At 31.0% G+C, this 22714-nt stretch overlaps 7 protein-coding genes across 10 annotated transcripts; 4 read left to right on the top strand and 3 right to left on the bottom strand.

Moving 5' to 3' along the window:
* Positions 1-5: 5 nt before the first annotated feature.
* On the top strand, positions 6-1249 carry Snapin (SNAP associated protein). Its single transcript, XM_068764313.1, has 3 exons — positions 6-312; positions 591-756; positions 1118-1249. The coding sequence occupies exons 1-3, from the start codon at positions 164-166 to the stop codon at positions 1247-1249; spliced, it is 447 nt and encodes a 148-aa protein (XP_068620414.1). The 5' UTR covers positions 6-163.
* Position 1250: 1 nt separating this feature from the next.
* On the top strand, positions 1251-2016 carry LOC137921523 (methyltransferase N6AMT1-like). Its single transcript, XM_068764312.1, has one exon. It carries the CDS (start codon positions 1251-1253, stop codon positions 1875-1877), a length of 627 nt encoding a protein of 208 aa, XP_068620413.1. The 3' UTR covers positions 1878-2016.
* A 358-nt stretch (positions 2017-2374) lies between these two features.
* Positions 2375-4441, bottom strand: LOC137921428 (glutathione S-transferase 1-like). The gene is made up of 3 exons (XM_068764188.1): positions 3985-4441; positions 3244-3411; positions 2375-2599 (listed from the first exon to the last, which is right to left on the bottom strand). The coding sequence occupies exons 1-3, from the start codon at positions 4327-4329 to the stop codon at positions 2462-2464; spliced, it is 651 nt and encodes a 216-aa protein (XP_068620289.1). The 5' UTR covers positions 4330-4441; the 3' UTR covers positions 2375-2461.
* A 915-nt stretch (positions 4442-5356) lies between these two features.
* On the bottom strand, positions 5357-9900 carry LOC137921791 (glutathione S-transferase 1-like). Of its 3 annotated transcripts, none has more exons than XM_068764620.1 (4): positions 9842-9900; positions 9194-9560; positions 8608-8775; positions 5357-8150 (listed from the first exon to the last, which is right to left on the bottom strand). In XM_068764620.1, the coding sequence occupies exons 2-4, from the start codon at positions 9536-9538 to the stop codon at positions 7992-7994; spliced, it is 672 nt and encodes a 223-aa protein (XP_068620721.1). In that variant the 5' UTR covers positions 9539-9560; positions 9842-9900; the 3' UTR covers positions 5357-7991. The 3 variants fall into 3 exon arrangements, with proteins under 3 accessions (XP_068620721.1, XP_068620722.1, XP_068620720.1); XM_068764621.1 differs by lacking the exon at positions 9842-9900 and adding an exon at positions 9710-9794; XM_068764619.1 differs by lacking the exon at positions 9842-9900 and having other exon boundaries at positions 9194-9698.
* A 439-nt stretch (positions 9901-10339) lies between these two features.
* On the top strand, positions 10340-13865 carry LOC137921346 (zinc finger protein 8-like). Of its 2 annotated transcripts, XM_068764054.1 has the most exons (5): positions 10340-10527; positions 10843-11213; positions 12745-12862; positions 13447-13578; positions 13750-13865. In XM_068764054.1, the coding sequence occupies exons 1-5, from the start codon at positions 10414-10416 to the stop codon at positions 13774-13776; spliced, it is 762 nt and encodes a 253-aa protein (XP_068620155.1). In that variant the 5' UTR covers positions 10340-10413; the 3' UTR covers positions 13777-13865. The 2 variants fall into 2 exon arrangements, with proteins under 2 accessions (XP_068620155.1, XP_068620156.1); XM_068764055.1 differs by lacking the exon at positions 13447-13578.
* A 1013-nt stretch (positions 13866-14878) lies between these two features.
* On the top strand, positions 14879-18783 carry Cks30A (Cyclin-dependent kinase subunit 30A). Its single transcript, XM_068764056.1, has 3 exons — positions 14879-15123; positions 16281-16408; positions 17505-18783. The coding sequence occupies exons 1-3, from the start codon at positions 15065-15067 to the stop codon at positions 17558-17560; spliced, it is 243 nt and encodes an 80-aa protein (XP_068620157.1). The 5' UTR covers positions 14879-15064; the 3' UTR covers positions 17561-18783.
* A 300-nt stretch (positions 18784-19083) lies between these two features.
* LOC137921589 (STAGA complex 65 subunit gamma-like) lies at positions 19084-20199 on the bottom strand. Its single transcript, XM_068764389.1, has one exon. It carries the CDS (start codon positions 20078-20080, stop codon positions 19100-19102), a length of 981 nt encoding a protein of 326 aa, XP_068620490.1. The 5' UTR covers positions 20081-20199; the 3' UTR covers positions 19084-19099.
* Between the last annotated feature and the right edge of the window lie 2515 nt (positions 20200-22714).

The raw sequence follows: 22714 nt of genomic DNA, 5'->3' as shown, positions 1-22714 counted from the left end.
AACCCACATTGCAGATCCATCCCTGTAATGTCAAATTTGACAATTTGTATGACAAATAACATTACACTAAAAAGTAACTATTCTTTAGAATAACACGTAAGGAAAAGTTAAGAATACAACTTGTTTTATAGTAATGTATTAACTGTGTGTGCTTTAAAAAGACATGGATGATACCGAAAGTACAACAACGTCAGCAGATGAAAACACTGGTAACTTGTGCGACAATCCAACCAGAGATACTTTGGCCGAAGGTTTATTGGGGCTTCTTAAACCGACTGTAGATCAGCTTGACGATAGAGTAAGGGCTACAAGGTGTGTAGACATATTTCCTTGTCTTTTTCATCATTATTTCAGTCCTAAGACATTTACTGTTAGAAATACGCCTCCTGAGATTTTCAATAGTTCCGGTTGGAAGCCCGCATCGGTCGTCCGTTAGTACTCATGTAATCGTGCCAAAAAGCAACTTTAGCTTGTAAAAAAAAATTTGATACATTTTATATGCTACCTAATGAGTCTTAAGATAAATCTTTGACCTTTTTCTGTTTTTGTAAATGTAATATAATATTAATGTATGTTTTTGTAAATTTCAGAATATCTCAATTGGAATTAAAACAGCAGATAGATTCATTAAATGAAGAGTTGATAAAAGTGAAGGAAGCTTTGAACAATCACCCAGACTTGGACCCCTATGTAAAGAAATTAATTGCATGTAAACATAAAGTCACAGTTGTTCTTAATGTTCTACAAGCCTCTCAGGTATAAAACAAACTGTTAGTTAGTAATATGATGCTTTAAAATTTTAATAGTATAGTGGTAGTTGATGTTGTCAATAGAAATCATATGACAAATATTAACCTCAGAAAATTATAAAAAAATCCAAGTCACTGTTTCGTGTTTATTCTATTGCTATTCTTACAAAACATTAGTTTAATTTTTTATTAACTTTATTACCTTAATTAATACTTACAAACTTCAAGCAAAAATCCATGTTGCAAAGGCCTGATTTTGAAAGCATTTTTAAAAATAGTAATTTTCTATCCCTTGATTTCAGTTGGGCTTTCACTAATGTCACATCATGTATGTTTTGATAATTTTTTGTTATAAATTTACCTTTCAGGATAGACTGAATGAAATAAGGCGAATGATTAACAAAGATAAGCCAGTACAAACAGCTGTCCTACCAGAACCATCATCTGAACCCAAACAGAGTACAAGCAGTGTAATTTCAGCACAAGGTAGTATAAACTAACATGGAAACACCACAACAAAACCATATAAACAAGGCAGATTTTGATTTTGTTTATGAACCATCTGAAGATAGTTTTCTGTTAATTGATGCCTTGGAAAATGACTTGGAGTACTTGAAAAATAAAAACCCAATTTTTTGCTTGGAAGTTGGCTCAGGAAGTGGTGTTATTATTACAGCTTTGGGAATGGCATTTCCAAATGCCATATGTTTTAGTACTGATATTAACATCAAAGCCTGTATGATGACCAAAAGTACTGCTACATACAATAAAGTCATTGTAGAAACAATTAATATGGATCTTGGAAGTTGCTTTATTGAAAAGAAATTTGATTTGATTGTGTTTAATCCACCGTATGTTGTAACTGAGTCAAAAGAATGTGGAGGTCATGATATAACTGCAAGTTGGGCTGGTGGGGTAAAAGGCCGTGAAATTACTGACAGACTCCTACCCATGATACCAAAGATACTAACTTCCACTGGCACCTTTTACCTCCTACTAATTGAAGAGAACATTCCAAATGAAGTCATTGCAATCATGTCAGAGTATGGCTTCACATCAGAAATTGTTATACGAAGAAGAGTGCGAAATGAACATCAATTAGTTCTAAAATGTTATAACAGTATATAGAGTACAATATTACAAGATTGGTCTGGACCACTAATATAAAGATTGTTATATAAAATAAATAAGTTAAAAGCAAATCTGATTCTTAATTTTATAAGCTATAATGCAATAAACAAACGTAAAGAGTAATAAATATTAAATTACTTAAGAGATATTATATTTAATTTCTGTTTTATTGGAACCTTAAATAAAAAAATATTTTTATATTTAATAAGACTCAGACTGATAGAAGGCCTGTTTCCAGCATTTTTGAAAATTTATGGTGGAGGTATTGTTCAGCAATAGACATCTTATGCTGAAATGATGATTGCTACACAAGACAGGTTAATGAAAAAATAAAATTATGGATTCAAGTTCAATGATTTAGTAACTATATGACTCATGATAATAGGTTTACACAATTCTAATTGTTTATAATAGACAAGACCATGTATGTTGCATCTTGTGCCATATGCAATATTTTCATAAAAAAATAAACAAAATACTATAGAAACATTTATTTGAAGTACTTGATATGTTATAATTTATGATTTTCTTTATAAAATATGAATATAAAAACAGTTATGAGAAACATTAATTTTGCACTTTTATTTTTTTAAATTCTTCTTCACAGCATCTCCAAAACGCTTGGCACCATCTGCACTATCAGCATAGCCAGGCAGGATAGCACATTCATTTATCCACCTCTGGATATTTGGAAAAGCTGATATATCCCAGTCAGTAGCCTGTGAACATTTTATAATGATATATTGAATAAACTCGGGATATCTGTAGCAGACATATGAAAACAACTGACACTGCTCAGCTGAATGATTAATATTTCAGTAGGAAGCCCACACAACAGGAGACTACAGGCTAGCAACTGCAGCAAAGGATGTCTACCTACAAAGTAGACAAACCTATTAAGGTCATCAGAAGAAAATGGACACAGGCTACTGATAATTGGTCTTGTTAGAAAAGTATGGGAGAGGCCTATGTCCTGCACTGAATATTGTATGGCTAAAATGATGATGAATATAAACACCAGGAGTAATTAAAAAATTTGAAAGTAAAGTGTGTTTAAGTAAACCCATTACACAATAATATTGATCGGATAGCTGCATGACAATTTTTTTAAAAGTAAATACCATATGATCTTACAAGATCATTTCTATAATTAATCTAACATTGTTTCTTATTGTCTTATTACATTATTATTACGAGGGCCCTTATCATTCATTATTGTTTAGTAACCAACTAGCATAATTATGGCAAGGGCCTATGATTCTTGTAAACATATTAAAATTTATACAATGTTGTATGGAACTTATGTATATTATGGTTTGCTGTTGATGTGCCTAATTAAGAATAAATAAGTAAATAAACATACCAATATTGCAGAAACAGAGGCATAGATACTGGTATCTGCAATTGTATAGTTATCACCAGCAACCCACTTGGAGTTCTCCAAGAATTTATCCAAAAATCCCAATGTAGTGTTTAGGTCATCTTTAAGCACTTTAGATATTTCAGTAACTCCTTGATAGAGGATAGGATACTGAAATTTAAAAATAGTTATAAATAGTGTGATCTATATATATGTGTATGAATGAAGAAAATTGTTAGGCAAAAAGCATTAATAAACCATAAATGCCCTTACTTATACTAAATAAAAATTGAAACTGTTATTTCACATTCATAAAATTATTAATGAAATTTGTAATAGGAGCTGAACTCATTTCTATTTTTTTTATTTACAATATTGTTGCTAAATAAGTTGCCTTAAATAAAGGAATCATACAAATAATTCCCCGATATTCCCCAATTAGGCAGAGCTGAAGAATAATCAATGAGATAAGATGTTCAGATATATATGGCGAAAATCTTTGAATAATTAATTATTGAGCTGGGTCTTATGGCCACACCCTGAGGAAAATTTGTAAAGACCGTAGGAAAAAGGGAAGTAGCTTGCATCTGGTATCCTCTAAAGGCTTTAACAAGGTCATGTATACTGTTTGTGATTAGACGTCATACATTGCGCTTATACTATCACTATTATTCCCATGCTATGTATAAATTGCAAGCGAACATTATTCAGCGATCCAAACACCATGAGACTTCAAAAACATACGCATATAGCCCTTATCTTCACATAAAGAAATGAGCTATCGAAATATAATCTCTGGTTCACTAACGCTCGGCGTTTAAGATCTTTTGGATACAAAGAATCGTCCTTCCCGTACTTATCTGCCAAATAACATGCAATAGCTCGACTTTCCCACAAGATAAAGCCATCGTCGTCTAACGTAGGGACGCAGTGTTGAGGATTGATCTTTAAAAAACTTTCTTTGTACTGTTCTTTCTTAAATAAATCAACTATTTCAATTTCTATTGGTACTTCTACAGCTTTGGCCGCCATATAAGCACCTCGTGATGGTGCACTAAGAGGGAAATGATATAATTTTACAGGCGACATGACTACAATTCTAATAAGAAAAGCTTTCACTTTGTCCTTTAGATTTTCTAATCGCTATTTATGTGTAAAATGACAATTAATAACGTGGTGACAGTGACGTTATAATTTTTTTATAGACATGAATAACATTATCCTCATTTTATTTTTACAGTTAACGGTTAATTACATTTAACAACTATGGTAAGCTTACAGACGTATCGTACGTAATGAGTTGCAGTTAAGTAGGTTACTAATTTGTCAATAACAAATTTTCTTATCCATTTAAGCAAATTCCTTACAATTAGTATAAAAAAAAATTCAAGGGTGGTGTTAATTTAACATTACTACAAAATGGATAGGAATAATAATAAACAGAAAGTAGACAGAACAGTTATTAATAATTGAAACAAATATTTATTTGTGATTAGTTATTCATTGCGACCCATAAAACATTATACTAAATTTGTCCCTTTCAAATAAAATAGTCGATTTACCTTTTCTAACATATATTTTGAATTGTACACAAAATATATACCTAAGCGACAAAAACAAAAAGTACTTTTTGCAAGTACATATATAGTCTGAAATATTTATTTTTATTATGTACACCCTAAACTGCTCTTTCCTTCATGTCTCTCATCCTATTCAAAGATTATTCGGGAGATATCGTATCGTGCGATAATGTCATCTTTTGTGTGTATAAATTATTTAATCTTTGTTTGTTTTTATATTTACTTTTAGATGTATTTTTATTATTTTAGTGTACAATAAAACTGTAAATACATTTTTATTTTATTTCTTTCATTATTTTAATTACGGAATTGTGAATGCATTATATTTTTCCTCCAGATTTCCAAAAAAGTTAATTCAGATAACTTATAAATGTAAGTCTTTCCCAAGTAAACAGGTCTTTTTTATCCACGAAAAAATATAGTTTTGGTTGAGGTTTATTATTCAAATACTGTTTCAACAGAATTTCATTCTAATATCTAGATCTGGAACAATCCTATCTAATAATGTAAGGAAATAACAAATACTTTTACCTTAATAAAATAGATATTTTTTTTTATTAACACAAATACAAAATTTCTTTAGCCTTGGCAGAATGTCTCAACTGTATTACAGAAACCAGTTACTTCCCTGTTAAACCTAGGTAGTAAGTACAGACAAATAAATTACGTAATATTAATAGATTACTAAAATAACACAGTACAACAGTACGTATGTAATACGAAAAAATGCGCATGCTCCAGTAGGACAAAATTTGAGTACTGGTGCATGCTGGGCGGTGCGGCGAAAATGCTAAGGGTGCTGTGTGAACCTGAAGCTTCCTGTGCTGGAACGCTAAGGGGGTGGGGTCGGGCGGACTTAGGTTTCCTTGTTCAGCCTTGGTAGATTAGCCGTTTGGCCTTCTGATTGATTAAGGACGCAGGCCGGAAGGGACTTGTTTTATTATTGACCCCTGGATGTGGGGGCCTCACATTCCCCCACCATGTTCAAAGGCGAGGCATTACAATTTTCAGGTAAATATGTTTTCATCTATGTAAATTTATTTTTTCTTTCATACTCTATGATCTTTTATTTTCTCTTTTTACATACGTCACAAATTCTATCATTCTATTATTTTTGTTTTGTATTATTTTCTTACAAAGTCTCTCGTTCTTTATTTCTAATTTTAGTATTTATATTATTACTATTGATTTGATGAATGGACGTATATTTGGCATCTATGGTATTGTCCCGGGATGATCGATTTGTGTATCGGCTTAACATATTTCCGCTAAGTCCACATACTGTCTTAAGAGAGATTTTTTTCACTTTCAGGGGACCGATCACGGGTGACTTGAACAACGTTTATTAGCCGCGGCTTATGCATATTCACCAAGGGCGTGACCCTAACTGGCAAAATTGCCTGCTCTTTCAGAGATTGGGTACTGTTATTACACGTGAGGTGTACTCCAGTGCCACAGTGAGTACTCCTCTAAGAGTACCTACGTATGAAAATACACGTTCTTTTCACGCATGAAGCGCGTAACTGACCTAAAGTGGTCTGCCATTCCAGCTGAAGCTTAATTAATGCCCTGGCTGGTAGACGTGACATGTTTGTACTAATCGGCCATGGCCGTGCATAGAGTGACCCGTTGTACCCGTATATAATGTAGAAGTTGTCCAATTTGAGTTTCTTTGTGTCTGACTGTTACCTCCAGGTCCCCGTTTCCTGTAAGTTGCCGAAAATTACAGCGTTTTATCTTAGATGAAAGGGCCTGGCAAGGATATGGACTGAGTTCAGCGATGCGGTCCCGTAGGCCTTCGCAGAGGATATGGACCGAGTTCAGCGATGCGGTGCTGTGGACCTTCGCAGTCTTCTGTGCTAACGTTCTATGGGTCGCGTCTTACTGCATGCGAACCAGCAGTTTCACAGTCGCCGGCGCCTATGCACTCGCACCATAAGTTTTTAACGTTGGCGCCGAAACGACAATAGGAGTTCCATAGGCGGTGGTGAAGGAGGAACTACAAGTCGGGTCGCGATGGTGGATACGGCGTTAACCAGGACAGGTAATCCAGGAGTTTGTCTGCTAAAAGGGCTAAACCGCCGGGTGTGACCAAGGCCTAGGACGCAGGACGCTTGTGTGCGGTATTCCGTCACGATGAAAGCAGAACAGACTTGTGGCAAAAGGTGATATGGTTATATTAGTTATAGTGTGGATTACAATTACTGAACTGCAGATTGGAGAAGATTTTTGGGACTATCTTCTTTCACCCTCTTCGTAATCAAACAAGGTTATATCGACAGTTGGCAGATTCGAACAGTAGACTCGCTTCGGGATCAGTTTTGAACTGGACAATAATAACAAGGAGTGCCAGATCTTCATAAGACACACCTTTTTCAGTTTTTGTGTGGCATTTTCTTTGCAATGAAATAGATTGATTTATCATGCCAAAATAAATCCTCACGGCAAGGAACATTAATTTTTTGAGACCCCGGTCTTTCAAAACTTAGACTATAGTCACTGATACAGTACTTAAAGTGTATGGTGTATATATCCATACAGAAATAAAATGCTGTGTGAAGTAGTCCAAAATAAGTCAACTTCTCAAATTATGCTGTGGGATACGGCCAGCAGTTAAACAGTTGTGCAGATAATATGCTGCTGTTACTATAGCAGTAATGTGGCATTTTTTAAAGTCATCATATTTTTTGTGGATAGACTTGTGAATGTTCCTATTCTTCTTCTTATTTTCTCCACTCAATTTTAAAATTATTGTAAATATAATATTTCTCTCAAGTCCCTCTTCCATTATATTTGTAAGTACTAGGGAGGGTATGACTGCCAAAAGCAGTCAGGGTATGTGAATGAGATAGCAAGCACTGCTGGTAATTAAGAATACTTAGCAATGAATGACTTATGCACAGTCTTCTTTCTCTGTCCAGGTCACAGAACTCTATTATTTTAATGCACTCCTATTATTCAAATGGTAGTTTTAGTTTATTTTAGTGCATCCAGTGTAGTTAACGCATCTGTATTCTGCAGAAGTTCTGAATGAAGAGCATAATTTTGATAGATAAAAATACCATTTCACATTAAGTATAAATATTGTCTTTTTTTTTCGTTTGATACTACAACTAATGTATATTCTAATGAAAGATAAAAAACTTCTTTGGATAAAAATTTACAACCAATTTAGATATTTTCGATAGCGCTTTTGGATTTAAGATTTTTCTTGACAGCTTCTGCAAACATTTTTGCACCTCTTTCATTTTCTTCATAACCAGGTAAATTGGCACAATTTTTAAACCAACGCTGAATATTTGGATAAGATGATATATCCCAACCCAAGCCCTGGAAAAAATTATATTACTTAAACACAATATTAATTATAAATGAATTTCTTCCTTACAACCAATTTTGTTACTTAGTATTTATATTTACTCTAATATCAACTTCATTTAAGAAGTAAAAATGTGATGCATTATGCAAATTTTGAACATGCATAATACAGATATAGATAATAAGTTGAAAATTTTAATAGAATTTGCCATTTTTATACATCAAGTAATTATTTGAATCTGGGGAATTTTTTGCCAAGACTTTTTAACTAGCCTCTATTATGTTTACCTGCTTACAATTTACATGACCTTAATTTCCCAACAACCTTTTTGACTTAATAACATGAATTAAAGTGCCAAAAGGGACAAGTATTTAATGACTTCTTAATATTTTTTATTGTTATATATTAATATTGGTTAATTTTTCTAATACTAATATCTCAAATGGAGTTGATAAAGTTTTAACTTACAAACAATCCAGAAACAGATGCAAATATGGTACTATCTGCAATAGTCACATTTTCACCAGCTACCCACTCACTCTCTTCTAAAAATTTGTCTAGAATCACAAGAGATGCATTAAAATCTTCCTTTAAATTTTCTTTAATCTCTGTCTCGCCGCCATAAATTATAGGATACTGTAAAGAAAAAGAATAAAAAAATGTTTATTTTCTACACAGCATGTTTGGTATAAAAGCTTATAACATAAAGCCCTTTGGTAAGATTTAAAGTTTTTCACTTAATTTCAAACACCTTGTTTAAAATAATAATGGTGAAATATGTTCTATTCATTATTTATTTCTAAAGGAAATTGACTTCAGGTCTGAAGGAACACACTTTAAATAATAATTAATTTTAATATGTAGTAATCCAAATTTTAAAAACACTTATTGTTTTTATATTATTATAACGATATTTATTATTCTGAAACCATCGATTTTTTAATAGGGTGTACAATACATTAACTGACTGGAAGAGTTATAAATTCATCCCTTTAAAGTTTTTACTCTTATAACCAGTCAACCTTTACATATAACATATCTTAAAAGAACTTACATATATAGCTTTCATTTTAACTACTAAATTTGAGCTGTCGAAATATAAGCGCTGATTCACGATTGCCCGCATTTTCACGTCTTTAGGATAAATTGTATCATCTTTCCCGTACTTATCCGCTAAATAACAGGCAATTGCTCGACTCTCTGTGAGGATAAAACCATCGTCGTCGAGGGCGGGTATACAATGTTGCGGATTAATCTTTAAATAACTTTCACTATATTGCTCTTTCTTCGTTAAATCCACTATTTTCAACTGCACAGGAACATCTACCAATCGTGCAGCCATTAGTGCAATTCTAGCTGCTCCACTCGCGGGATAATAGTATAGTTTTATTTCAGGCATTTTAGTGAACCCCTTAATGAAGCTAACAAAGTATTTATTTTAAAAAATAAGATTATTGAAATTCAAACAAAAAAACTCGTTAATCTAACATGCAAAAGCAGAGTTGTAATTGTTGTTACAAAACGCGATTGTCGATTAATTCTTTAAGTATTTATTTACTTGGTACTCGACCTGATTAACTTTTTATCAACTGACGTCACCTTCACCTGACTAAAGCCAGTTTTTACAATACTAATTACGGGATAAATTATGTTGTTTTTAAGGAAGAAGCCATTATTTCTTTATAGCTTTTGTAACACTTACAGCTAGATTAAATAATAATAACAGAATAAATATTTGAGAATGTTTAATTTAAAGTTTTCACAAATAGAAACAATGCAAAAGGATGTCGGTATCATACATAAATTTAAATTTGTAAAATATATATTTAAAAAAAATTACCAATAGCAAATTAATACCAATTGTCCGAAAAAATTAACCATAGAGCAGATAAGTTAAAATGAAATATAGTTTAATCTTAAAAGGAGTATTTAATTATTATATGAAATATATTTTTTTTATTATCAACACATATATAGATTCAAAATTTTTATTTTTATTTTTACTGATACATTTGTAGCGTGAACGCTATCGCGCTATCTACGCCATTTTATTAGGCAATATGAAAATCGTTCAATGCGAAAATAAAAATAATAATGTGCATGATTATGTTCTTTGATTTTTATTAATTTACATTTAAGTGCCCATTTAAAATGTTACTGAAGAGTCCTTGCAATAGAAAGACATCTGTCATCCGTATGTTTAATAAAAACTCACAAGTTACAACCTTACTGTCATTTCCATGTAAACAAATCAACAATTCCTGAAGAAAAAACATGAGAGACCAACGATGTAGAATTTGTTTAGAAGAAGGAAATTTTGAAAGTATTTTTAGGGTTAATGGTTCTTTGCAATTATCAACAAAGATTATGTCTTTAACTAACGTAGCGGTAAGCTAATAAAATTATATTGTAACAGAAAACGATATGGGTGTACCATTCATCTGTTTGTAAGTCTCATGGCCCACCATAGCAATTTATCTTTATTTGTGACTAATATCAACTGACTATACTGCGGTTTGGTCCTCTAAAGCATTCTTGAATCGAAATAATGTATTGAGTCAAGTTCTCTTTGGGCCTTTTAATCCCACCATATCTAAATAACTTTAGAAATGAGATAGTTATAACTGTTTTTAATTGATATCGTTATAAAAAATAAAAAAAAACTGCTTAACATAACTAAGTTAATCATCTATGATTGTTTAGATACATCCTAATGATGGGTTGCCATCGACAATATGTTTACCATGCACGGAAAAACTTGAGAATTGTGTTGCATTTGTGGAGCAATGTATAAAGTCTGACTCTTATCTTAGATCAAACTTTCATAAAAATGTTAATGGAATAAGTACAGACAATGATGTGGAATTTGAAGACAAAATTTTAAAAGGTAACAATACAACCAGAAATGATTTGATAATTAATTCATCCACAGTTACAAATTTTAATGCAGACAAAGAATGTACAGATAATACTAATGATAATGATGAGAATGATATTTTGGAAAATGTTAAAATTGAATGTAAAAAGTCACAAAAACAACAATGCTTCAAATGCGGAAAAGTTATGTCTTCTAGGTGGGTATCAAAAATAACTAGAAAATGTGTCACTCGTAAATATAATAATTAACACATAGATAGTTTGATGCATATTTGTCAAGGTTAAACCTTTATTTTTGAAAAAAATGTTGGTAATAGTTTCTACTATTATCTCTTAATTTTTGAAGGTGGAATCTTTGAGCTCTTTTCATACTATCCTATCCTCTACTTTCCCCGGGGCAGTAGTAATACATAGTTCAGTTTCTGATTTGACTTGATTAGACCAGTGGGTGTTACTAATTTAAAAATGTCTCACTAATAAATGAAATAGTAAAAGTAACTACTTTAAAATTTCTTGCCTGTGTTTAGGCATGTGTACATACATATCAGTCACTATCTCTCTTTGCAATCTAGATTTTTTCTTGCTATAAAACCACAGAATTTTAAATAAAAACATCAACTTTTGTTAAATATTGTTCAAAATATTATGAAGAAGAAATACAATATTTTTAAAACAAACTTATTTTGTTATATAAATACTGTCATCAAATTAAATAATTTTTTTTGACCTGGCTTGCACTGTGTTGTTGCAAGTGGCATTTGCAGATTCCGCAAGTTTCAGAGACAAATTATGTGGTATATATTAATTGTAAAAAAGAAAATCAATATTATGAATACTACACCAAGTATTATGAAAAAATCATGTAATGTTGATTTTATTATAAGTTGTCCCTCATCAAAGATGATTATATAATTGTCCTTACTATTTTCATCTACATTACTTGATAATGTCATTTATTTTTGCAAATTGGCCAAATTAAAAAAAAAAAAACGAAAATCTAATACCTATCATAGTCACACTACTTTTAAAATATATTTAAGACAGCTTAATGAATGTACATAAAAATGTAATGTGCTTAACACATGAAAATTTTCATTGTGTAATTTTTCTATCATTTTTGTCACAATTACAGTAGTCTCTTTCTGGAGAAGATGATTAGCAGAATTCACTACAGGAGTTCTGTGATTGTCAAATGTCACCTGCCTTTATATTGGTATTTGGTTGTGAGATTACATATGGTCACAAAAAACATGTTCTATTATGAACCAGAATCCTTAACCATTAAATAACCACTGCTGTTATTTTGTATATATTTTTTTTACTTTAGCATTGTTATTTAAGTTTGACCTTAGGGTCACAATGGGGGCAGTAGCAATTCCAAATGTAAATTGGGTGGGCAGTTATGAAATATCTCTATTTTCACAAAAATACTTTCTAAGTAGCTATTAAATTTTTATCTTATTATTATGGCATAGATAAATATTAAAATAAGCATTAAGTATAAATATTTTTTTCTTGTAATTGCAAATGTGGCAGTTGTCTAGAAAGATTTGATGTGAAATATATGGGTCTATTATCTAGATATGTACTTGTAAAGTTTAGGCTACTATTACTTATATTTAATTAACTTGTGATTTCATGATTATTTGAAAACCATATTAAAAGTATTCAATAATTATTTTTATCATAGAACTATGTTATGTAATTCTTCTATGATACATTTTCCAGATTTCGTTTGAAAACTCACTTGCGGACTCACACAGGAGAGCGGCCACACACCTGTCCTCATTGCAATAAAGATTTCTCCCTAGCACAGAATCTTAAAGTGCATCTGAGAATACACACGGTGCATAAAAGTTATTTTTAATTAGTACTATTGGTCACCCTTGTTCATAAGCTAGTTTTTTTTATTAATATGAGTGATAAGTTTTAGATGAAAAAGTTTTAAAGGTTTTGCACTTATTTACAAACACCTTTATTGAGTGATCACTCTGAAACGTTTTATGTTAATATATATTTTTTTACTAGAATTCGACAGGTCAATGACTTCTGGTATAATATCTGATTTTAATATGTAATAATTGGAATTTTGAGAATCATTTTTGTACTATTATTGAACCATTAATTATTTCTGAAACTATTGTTTTTTGTATAGAGAGCAAATTAGCTATACATTCACCCTATAAAAGCTTTTACATCTATTGCGACATTAACTATCTATTATAAAATCACGTAAAAAATTGATGCACTAAAAATGGAAAACTTATATGCAAATTGTTATAAGTTTTCCAGGGATAACATTTATCACATCAATATACGATATTTTTAATTTTAGAGAGATATAGCCTAAACAAACATTACTTATATTTTTTTATATTATGATTGGTTATCTAATTAGATGTAATATAATTAGTTGATTTATTTGTGCAGGGGGAAAAACCATTTAATTGTTCTATATGCGGCGAGGCTTTTGCGCATTCGGCAGGACTTGCCGTTCACAGACGTAAACACACAGGGCAACAACCTTATCAGTGCATCCTCTGTCCACGTAGCTTTCGAACGGTTGGACATTTACAATATCATGTTAGGTAAAAAACAATAACTAAATTCTCTCCATTAAATCCATACAGATATCTGTAAACCTATCAATTAATTTTGAAGTAAACTGATAATATTGTTTAAGAATGTTACAAGAACACTTTATTAAAATGCAAAAATTTTATTTCATTCCAGAAGACACACGGGCGCGAAGAATTTTGAATGCCATGTTTGCGGGCGGGGTTTTATAACACGAAGTGATTTAAAACAACACATGGTAACACATACTGGCGAAAAACCACACGTATGTTGCATTTGCGGCATGCGTATGACTCGTGCTTCCCATCTCAAAAGGCATATGCGTTTTATACACGAAAAAGAAAAGAAATCTCTATCAAATTATTGCGTTGAACAAAAAAATGATAGCAAAATAAATTTAATTAATGATAACAACATAGAAAAACTTGAACAATAAAGTGTTTTTAAATTTTAGTTTTTAGTTTTTTGTCACATCCTATATCCATATCCTTTTTTAAAAGAAACACGAATCAAGGCAACGCTGAGAGGTTTTTTTGTTTTTTTAAACTAACGCTGAGAGGTTACGATGATGTGTTAAAAATTGTTCAGTTAAATATATTGACGTGACGCATTGTTAATATCGCTTAAAATTGTTTTATAAATGATATTATTAAATAATATAATTTAACCTTGTCTATCGAATGATTCAAAACACTAAGACGGCAAACATATATTTATAAACTAGTACTTTTTTACCTCAAGCATCAGGGGGACCAGAAAGTAATGTCGTTTTTGTCGACATATTTTACAGAAAAACCGATTGATTTTTACCGCTCCGGCATTGAAAATTTCTATACAAGATGGCAAAAGGTTGTTAATAACGAAGGTTAATGTATTGTTGATCAGAAGTAAAAACTTGTTTAAAATGTAGTCGTGTGAATTTAACTTTAAAAAGCGACATTACTTTCCGGTCCTCCTAATATATTTCATTATAAAATTATATTATTAATAAATTGATTGCTTCTTTTTTGATAAGAAACCGTTTTTCATGAGAATGATTTATTGTGGCTAAAAATAAAATAAAATTAAAAATAATAATTCAACAGATCATATCGACAATAACGGTGTTTCAAAGTTATAACATTTTTAATAATAATTGTCTTTTCTAGAATATATACATAAATACAATTTTATTTCGCATAATTTTCTCTTTTAGAAAAATGCTTCATCAGTTTAGTTTTTATTTCTGGCAATGTTCTAGAAGAGCATTCGAATTTTCAAATTCGTTAGTAACGTATCTTTTGTCGAACTATTTGATTTGTGCATCGACAGTTTACTTTTAACTTTGTTAAGATAATTGTTACGATATAACTGTGTGACAGCGGTTTATAAATTAATTGCGCAGTCACTTTATTAGATTAATTGCATGTTTAGAAATACATATTGACGTGAGTTTTTTATTTCTCGCAACAAACTTCTATTATTATTCATCATGTCGGCAAGAGAAATATATTATTCTGAGAAATATTATGACGAAGAGCACGAATATCGGTATGTTTATTTACCATGTTTTTGTGTACAAATAAATTTAATTATTTGTTTTTGAAATGTTAAACAAACATTGTTTAAAATTATAAAAAATCTTCAAATGTCTGACGTTATTATGATCTTTAACTATAAAAGACAATTCTTAGCTATCACTGTGTCCTAATCTTATCTATTTAGATATATTAGACAATTGTTAAAAAATAATTTAATAACAGTAATTTGGTTATAAATTTTAGTACACAAAGACCCATGTCATATTCGATAATGGGTTATAAAAACTAATCTACCTTTTTTGTAGAAAATCGGTCCAGGTGAAATTTAAACAAAGTCATGAAAGACATTTTGCGATAATGTATGAATAACTACATATTTGTTGCCTATCGTAATTTTATTGTTTGTTTTCATGTAAGAAAGTTCAAAAATTTTGTATTTATTATCTAACGTCTTCTGATTTGTACGGTTGGTCGCAAGTGCTTTTTCACACAAACTTCTCCCTGTTTGATTGTAATAAATTTTTTAAATCTTATTATATTTGGTCATTATAAAATTGATCTAATACAACTATTTTATGGCATATAATGGTAAACAATTTGATACAATTTTATCTATCTTGTTTCTTCATTATTAGACATTTTTAAAGTTTATTCAACACTTAGATAAAACATTGTAGTTGTTGATGGCTGCAGGGAGGTCTTGCAGTGCACCGAGTGGTCCTGTAGAGTGCTACTCCTGTATACTAGAGTAAATAACAGGCAGCTATCTCTATAGCATGGCATGATGGCATGTCTCTACATGCCATTTATGTGAAACTGACTTTAACACTTAAAAGATCTTTGCCATAAAAAACAAGTAGCAGATAAAAATAACTAGGAAATAATACATTTGCAAAGTCCTTTTAATAATAGTTTATGAACTATTTTAAACTTATGGTTGCTAAATTTTTTACTTTGGCAATATATGCCAAACTTCTGAAGACATGATACTCTGAATCTACATGAAAGGATGTAGCTCTGTGTGAAAAGGAGGATTCACTCTTATAGTTAATTAGTTATTAATTATCCTTTTGTAGTTGGTAGACTGATTATGGATTAGCACAAAAAATAAAATATTTTGAGTTGTACATTTAGGCTAATATAAGTTTATTTTCTTAACATATATAGGCATGTTGTCCTGCCTAAAGAAATGGTGAAATTGGTGCCGAAGAATCATCTTATGTCTGAACAAGAATGGCGTAGCATTGGTGTGCAACAGAGCCAAGGTTGGGTGCACTATATGACACATCAACCAGGTATGTAACAGACTTGAATTAAATAATGCATCTTCATAGATAAGTAAAATAATGCAAGTTTTATACAATGTTTATGGAGAGTGTTTTGTTGTTACATATTTTCTTTAGCATTAATAAATGTAACAATGCCAAACACAGTCTTGTATGCTAAAAATATGAAGACTACTGAATGTGCTGTAAAAACTAAACTTAAAGAGCAAAAAGTACTGAAAGAGTATATGTTAATCCTTTGCACTCAAAGATGTTTCAACCAGCAACTTGAGAAGTTTCAGAACACTTTTGATGAATTTACTACCTCTGTCATAAAATCATTACAAACGCAAAACTTTTATATTTCAGGATCTGACATATTTACAAACATAATTTCTTAAATGTTGTCTTTGTAATTTTGCTTTGTATGATATTTAATGAAACAATTGTAGAGATGCATTACCTGGGTTTTTAGGACAAGTATTACATTAATATGTTGTTTGATGTTTTTTGGTATGTTAATTTTCTACTCCTATTGGAATGGTATGCAGCTTTACATTTAAGAGGATGTTTTCGGAATTTAAATGATTAAAACTCATATGCATACGGTTTGTGGTTGCATCCCATCTGCATTTGAAGGGATATAATTTTAATCTTCATAAGATTACTCAGAGTGTAGTAACCCATGTGGAAAGAACAAAACGTAAACATCTACCCGTGCAGATTAAGTTACCGCAGGGTATGAAGTGGTGAGTGATAGTCACCTCTCAAGTTGCCGTATCAAAGCTTCATGGCATGGCAAGTGAGACTCACAGCTCGAGTGCAAAGGGTTAAATTAACTCCAATACCAAAACTGTCTCACATATAGCATACTAGCTCTCTGCCATCTGCTTAGCTAACTTAATGAAGGCTTAAACATAATTAAGTTTTTCCACTACTATTACATATTCATTAACTGGCAACTTTTGAGGGTTGTTGAAGATAACTAAAATGGGTGTATGCAAATATTCAAAAAGGAGTTTGTTTATTTAAAAGTTGAAAATGATATTACTTACTAACTAAATATGTATTGCAGTTGTTTCCAATGTAAGGTGGATGTAATTAACAAGTTTATTATTTTTTTCAGAACCACACATTTTACTGTTTAGAAGAAAGAAGACTACACCACCAGAGAAAAAGTAAACAAATGAATTTGTTGTGTGATTGTACAGTATTTCATGTATTTAGGTGTAAAATTCATAACATTGCTCATAACAAACTTATATTTGAGACCCTAGAGACAAGAAAAATAAATTAATAATATACATATAATTATATATGATATTCAAATAGAGAAATCAACATCTTTCTTATTAGTTTTGAAAATCTTAATCATTTTAATATTCCAAGTAAATTAATTCTGTGTCAAATTTTATTTGGTGTATTTTAAGGATTAAGTTAAAACTTTGTATTTAGACCACCGTGACCACCAACTATGTAGTAAGTGCAGGCAAAAGGATAGATTTGTTATGGGCTCAGTGATCTTCATTCCACATTTTTTTTAGTATAAGTTAGTCATTAATTTTTAAGAATTTTTAAAATAGTACCTTTTAAAACTTACAATTGTTGTATCATAAGACTTGATATCTAAAAATGAGAATTTTACACAAGGTAGCATTGGATATTAAATAGAATCATAAAATTATTACAAGTTTTAAATGTTTTTACATTTATAATCCAAGTGAACTGACTTCATGGTTGTGACCAAGTTGGTTTGTCTGTATCTTTCAAATAATCCTGTTTTATATGTAGGAGTTATTTTATGTTTTTTTATGCAGTTGATCTAATTTTAAATGTTACTAAGTGTACAGACACAATAATTTGGTTGCAACCAGGTTTAATTTAATGTTTTAATTATTTTTTGTCACTTATCTCAAATGCATCATTTGTTTTACAATTTTAACCGTTATTTACTATTGCATGTACATGTTGAAATCAGACTCATTATTAAATCAGATAAGTTGGTGCTATGTCAAAATTGTTTTATTTTTTACTTTCAGTGAATTTACTGGGTGATAGGTTATAGGTGTAAAAGATTTAAAGGTGTGAATGTATGATCATTTGCTGTTTGATAATGTATGGTACACCCTATCGAATAATAAATTGTTTCAGAAATAATAACCATCAATGTCTCTAATAAAAAAAAATATCTCTATTCTATAATCGGTAAAAAATCAAATCTAAAGTTGCTTGAACTACTCCAAAAGAAAATACAAATTAATGTAACATTTACAGTGATCACTTTATACAGGTTGATTGGAAATTTGTGTACAAGCTTTTAATTTTTTTGCTGTTAAATGAGCCTTAGTACAACATGTAGACAGCTAATAGTTTATAACTGTGTACTATTTTTTAAACATTTTACATGACCCACAAAACTTTGTTTTAAGCATTTAAGTCTGCAAATGTTGTTTGTTTAATTTTAATCGTAATTTGATAGTAGTATTTCATTGAAATTATTCAGGAATTGGTAATAAAAATTTGGGAGTATATGAATTAAAGATAAATTTTTGATATTTCTCCCGCCTAATTCTTTACACTGGTATTTATACATGCAAAGGTTTTACAAAAATTATAAGACTGTTAAGTAAAAATTATCAATTTTTTACTTGTAGTTTGTCCACTACTGGATATAGGGTTCCCCCATACAAAATAAATAATGCATGTAAATTTAATAAGACTTTATTTCCTTTTCTTTCTTGCACTAGGTGAGAGTGAAGGAATTTTGGCAGTTTCAGGTTGTGAAAATTCCATTTGTTCTACTTTTATATCATCTGTAGACACTGATTCAAGGAGTTCTAATCCTTGTAGTTGTTCTTGCTCAAGGCTGTGCAACATCTGAAAGCCAGGCTCTAGAGAAGGTGTGAAGGCACCATCCAGCGCTGCTGGGAAGTGTAACTCAGGAACTTCTTCAAGCTTTAATTGCGGAGCTATATCTCCTATAGCCAATGCCTCACACTGGTTCCTCAAATCCTCACATTTTTGTTTTATTTTCGCGTGGTATCTCACTACACGGTTTTGATAAAAATCATGCAGGTTACCAACATTTAGATCAGCAAATACTTTTGCTATTACATCAGGAAAGCCTGACTTAATACCGCCTGCTTCTCTATCAACAACTGTTCTCATTAGTTTACACATATTACTCATATATATGTCCAAGGCATCTGCTGTGGCATTTAAAGCAGTGTTTGTACATGTTGTAATACCAACATGACCTAAAGCAATCGCAGCACACTGCCGTAGAGCACGTTTGTGACTTTCAGGTGTGAAAGGCAACACGACAGGGCCTTTACCCAGAGAAAAGTCACAGTACTGCTTTTGAAGGAAGTTTATGGGTGGTGTTGCTTCATGTTCCAACTTTAGCTCTGGTTCCGTAGGAGGTGCAGGTAAACTCATGGCATCCAATCGAGCTCCTTCGAAAACTGCATTTTCGGTTTGTTCTAAGATAGCTGTGAGCTGTCTTGCATATGCATGTAGTTGAATTGTATGTGTGATCAAATTAGGCTTCGGGAGATCGATAGGTGATGACTTAACTGTGATCGGAATTTCCGGTATATTTTGCATACCCAATTCTATAATAGGATTGAAATTAACTGTTTGATGCACAGTTTCATCGTGATTATCATCTTCAAATTCACCCCACAGTTTCTTTGACGACATTATGTAGATATCTTTTATAAAAAATATGGCACGGCACGTTAAAACCTTAGCACTGGTGACAATATTTTATCGTGTGTTAATTTTACAAGGAATAACTTTTATATTTTGAAACCGTTTGACAATTGTCAGCTTGAACTGTGTTGCCACTTAAACGTTTTCAGGTCCTTGCTTTATGTTTATACTCATAAATTTTATTATTGTGTGTATTGTATTGTGTTATTTAATGTAATTATATTTAAATAATAATGGATTAAATACTTATGAAAACGCTTAAAAGCATAAGCTTTATAGGTGTATTACATTACAACTATTATAATTTGGGAGATTTGCTTATTCCATTCATAACAAACATAAAATTAAAATTATTAAAAGCTATATTACTCTCCAGAGAGAGCAGATTATTGCTCCTTCAATCGCAAATTGTTTATAGTAGACTACAATAGCCAAAATTGGTTTAAACTTATTTTTTCTTGAAAAGAGTCTAATTAGTTTCTGTTCTTCTATTCGTTATTATCTCACTCACGGTCAATTCTTAGTTTCCTTACATTAAACCCAAAAATTTCATTCGTTGTTTTAACTTTTAATGTACGTCTTATAAAAATCTCTACGACCTCAATTGGGTTTCAATTATAGATTAAATTAAAAATTGGATCGATAATACGCCGAGTCGTTGGGTAAACAAAAACAATTAGAAGAAATCTATTGCAAGGGAACGTGTTCGCACCGTGCGAACGATAGATTAATTATAACAATCTTTTAACTATGACCTTTTGATTCTTATTATATATGTCTGTCAAATTACAAAAATGAGCGAGGTGTCGGAATCCAGTCCGCTAAGATAAGACAATGGAATTTTAAGAATTGTACGGAAATTTATGGTTCTGGTTAAAGATTTTCCCAAATTTTAACAGAGTAAACTATGTCAGAAAATTTATATTTTACGGAAGTTACATAAAAGTAGCGTTTTAGTGTTAATTAATTCCGACATTCATTTGGCGTCATTAATGTTGTCGGATGTCATAATTATTTCGACTGGCTAACGTACTTCGGTTAAGGTCGTGTTAATTATTTTTAATACATGATCTAGCTGAAAACATTATTGAAAGCGAGGCTGTTATATTATAACATGTTTTATTGCAAGACATCGTAGCATGTACAGTATTCGTAAAATATGTACGGTTGACTTGTCACAATAATATGTATAAAATAGGCATTACATAGTGAATAAAGTAGTCAGTATTTAATATTTACAACGCGTATCGTTTTCATAGAAAATTATTGTAGGGAAAAAAAATTACTTTGATTTAAAAATTAGGGACTATTTTGAGGAAACAATTTGACTCCATAACCTAAGTAAATTTGAATGAATTTTTTAAAGAAATGTCGATAAAGGGTCGAATTGAAAAAATCTTCAAAATTAGAAGCATCTTTTAATGTTAACCCAAAAAAGATTAATGTGTTTGGGTAGTCCATTTCAAGTAATCTTGTTTACTCTGCTAGCAAAACTAATCCTTACGCATCTAAAATTATCTATAAGAGAGCTTAAGAGTGTAGAATGAAGAACGTCTAGTTTTCTTGTCATGCAAGTTGATGAATGTAGTGCGGAATTTACTTGGAGTTTTCTATTTTGTATGTTTTTGGTTACCCCCTATTCACTTTTGACTTGCAGACTATAAAGTTATAGCTAGTTGGAAACAGCGACGCCGGCGGTTTGTTCCATTCCTTGGCTACTACTTTTATAGTGCGAACCATTATAAGAGTAGTATCAAAGCGCTTAGTGCGGGTAGAAGGGATTTCAACCGTAAGTGGATGTTGGGAATCTGTGTATCTTGATATCTGAAAGAAGAAAGAAGACAGGGGAATTAATACAAGTGACATCGATGTACTTTTTCCAAAATGCAGTCTATAGAACACCGATAAAATGGAAACTTTTCGCCGCTGCTCCAAGCTCTGAAACTTAGCTCTGAACAAAACGACGTTATCAATAAACTACTTGGCTCATCTGTTTATGAAGTCCAATGCTTCGAACCGGTAATATAAGCTGTACCTTTAATAAATAAGTCTTACAGGTACAATATTCATTAAAAAATGAAACATAAAGTTCTTCAGTTTAAGTTCATTTAATGTCTATAGGCTTTTTAATTTTACTGTCCAGGAGCGACAAAAATTCCGAATAATTTATAAAACGCTATAATTCTAATTCGCTATTAGTCTAATTGCTATTTGTATTTTAAAGCAATATGGTGGTCGCGGTATATTCAAGGTAATTAGCCGTATTTACCGGTTTTGATATATCGGTTGATCATTACATCAAAGCGTTGTTATATATATATATATATTTATATAATATTTTAATAGTTTATACATCCATGTAATAATACTAGTTTTCACATAAATGTCGCAAGCAATGCCTACGGCAACAGAGTGCACTCCTATAACTTAATTTAAGGCTTTTAATTTGATAATTTAATTTTATATTTATATATATTTCTCATTTAGAAGAAAAAACATGTTTCCATTTTTCGAAATCATGCTCACCCATTATCCTCTTAGGTATATTCTTTATTCGAACTTTAGAATATTAAATAACTAATTATATTACCTCGTGAAGAATGCAGGTAAATGAAGAAAAAA

The sequence above is a fragment of the Battus philenor genome, unplaced genomic scaffold (genome assembly GCF_028537555.1).
Source record: "Battus philenor isolate CCGP_79_NKW_IND1 unplaced genomic scaffold, ilBatPhil1.0.hap1 SCAF_19, whole genome shotgun sequence".
Lineage (NCBI taxonomy): Eukaryota > Metazoa > Arthropoda > Insecta > Lepidoptera > Papilionidae > Battus > Battus philenor.
This window is presented reverse-complemented; position numbering and strand designations above follow the sequence as displayed.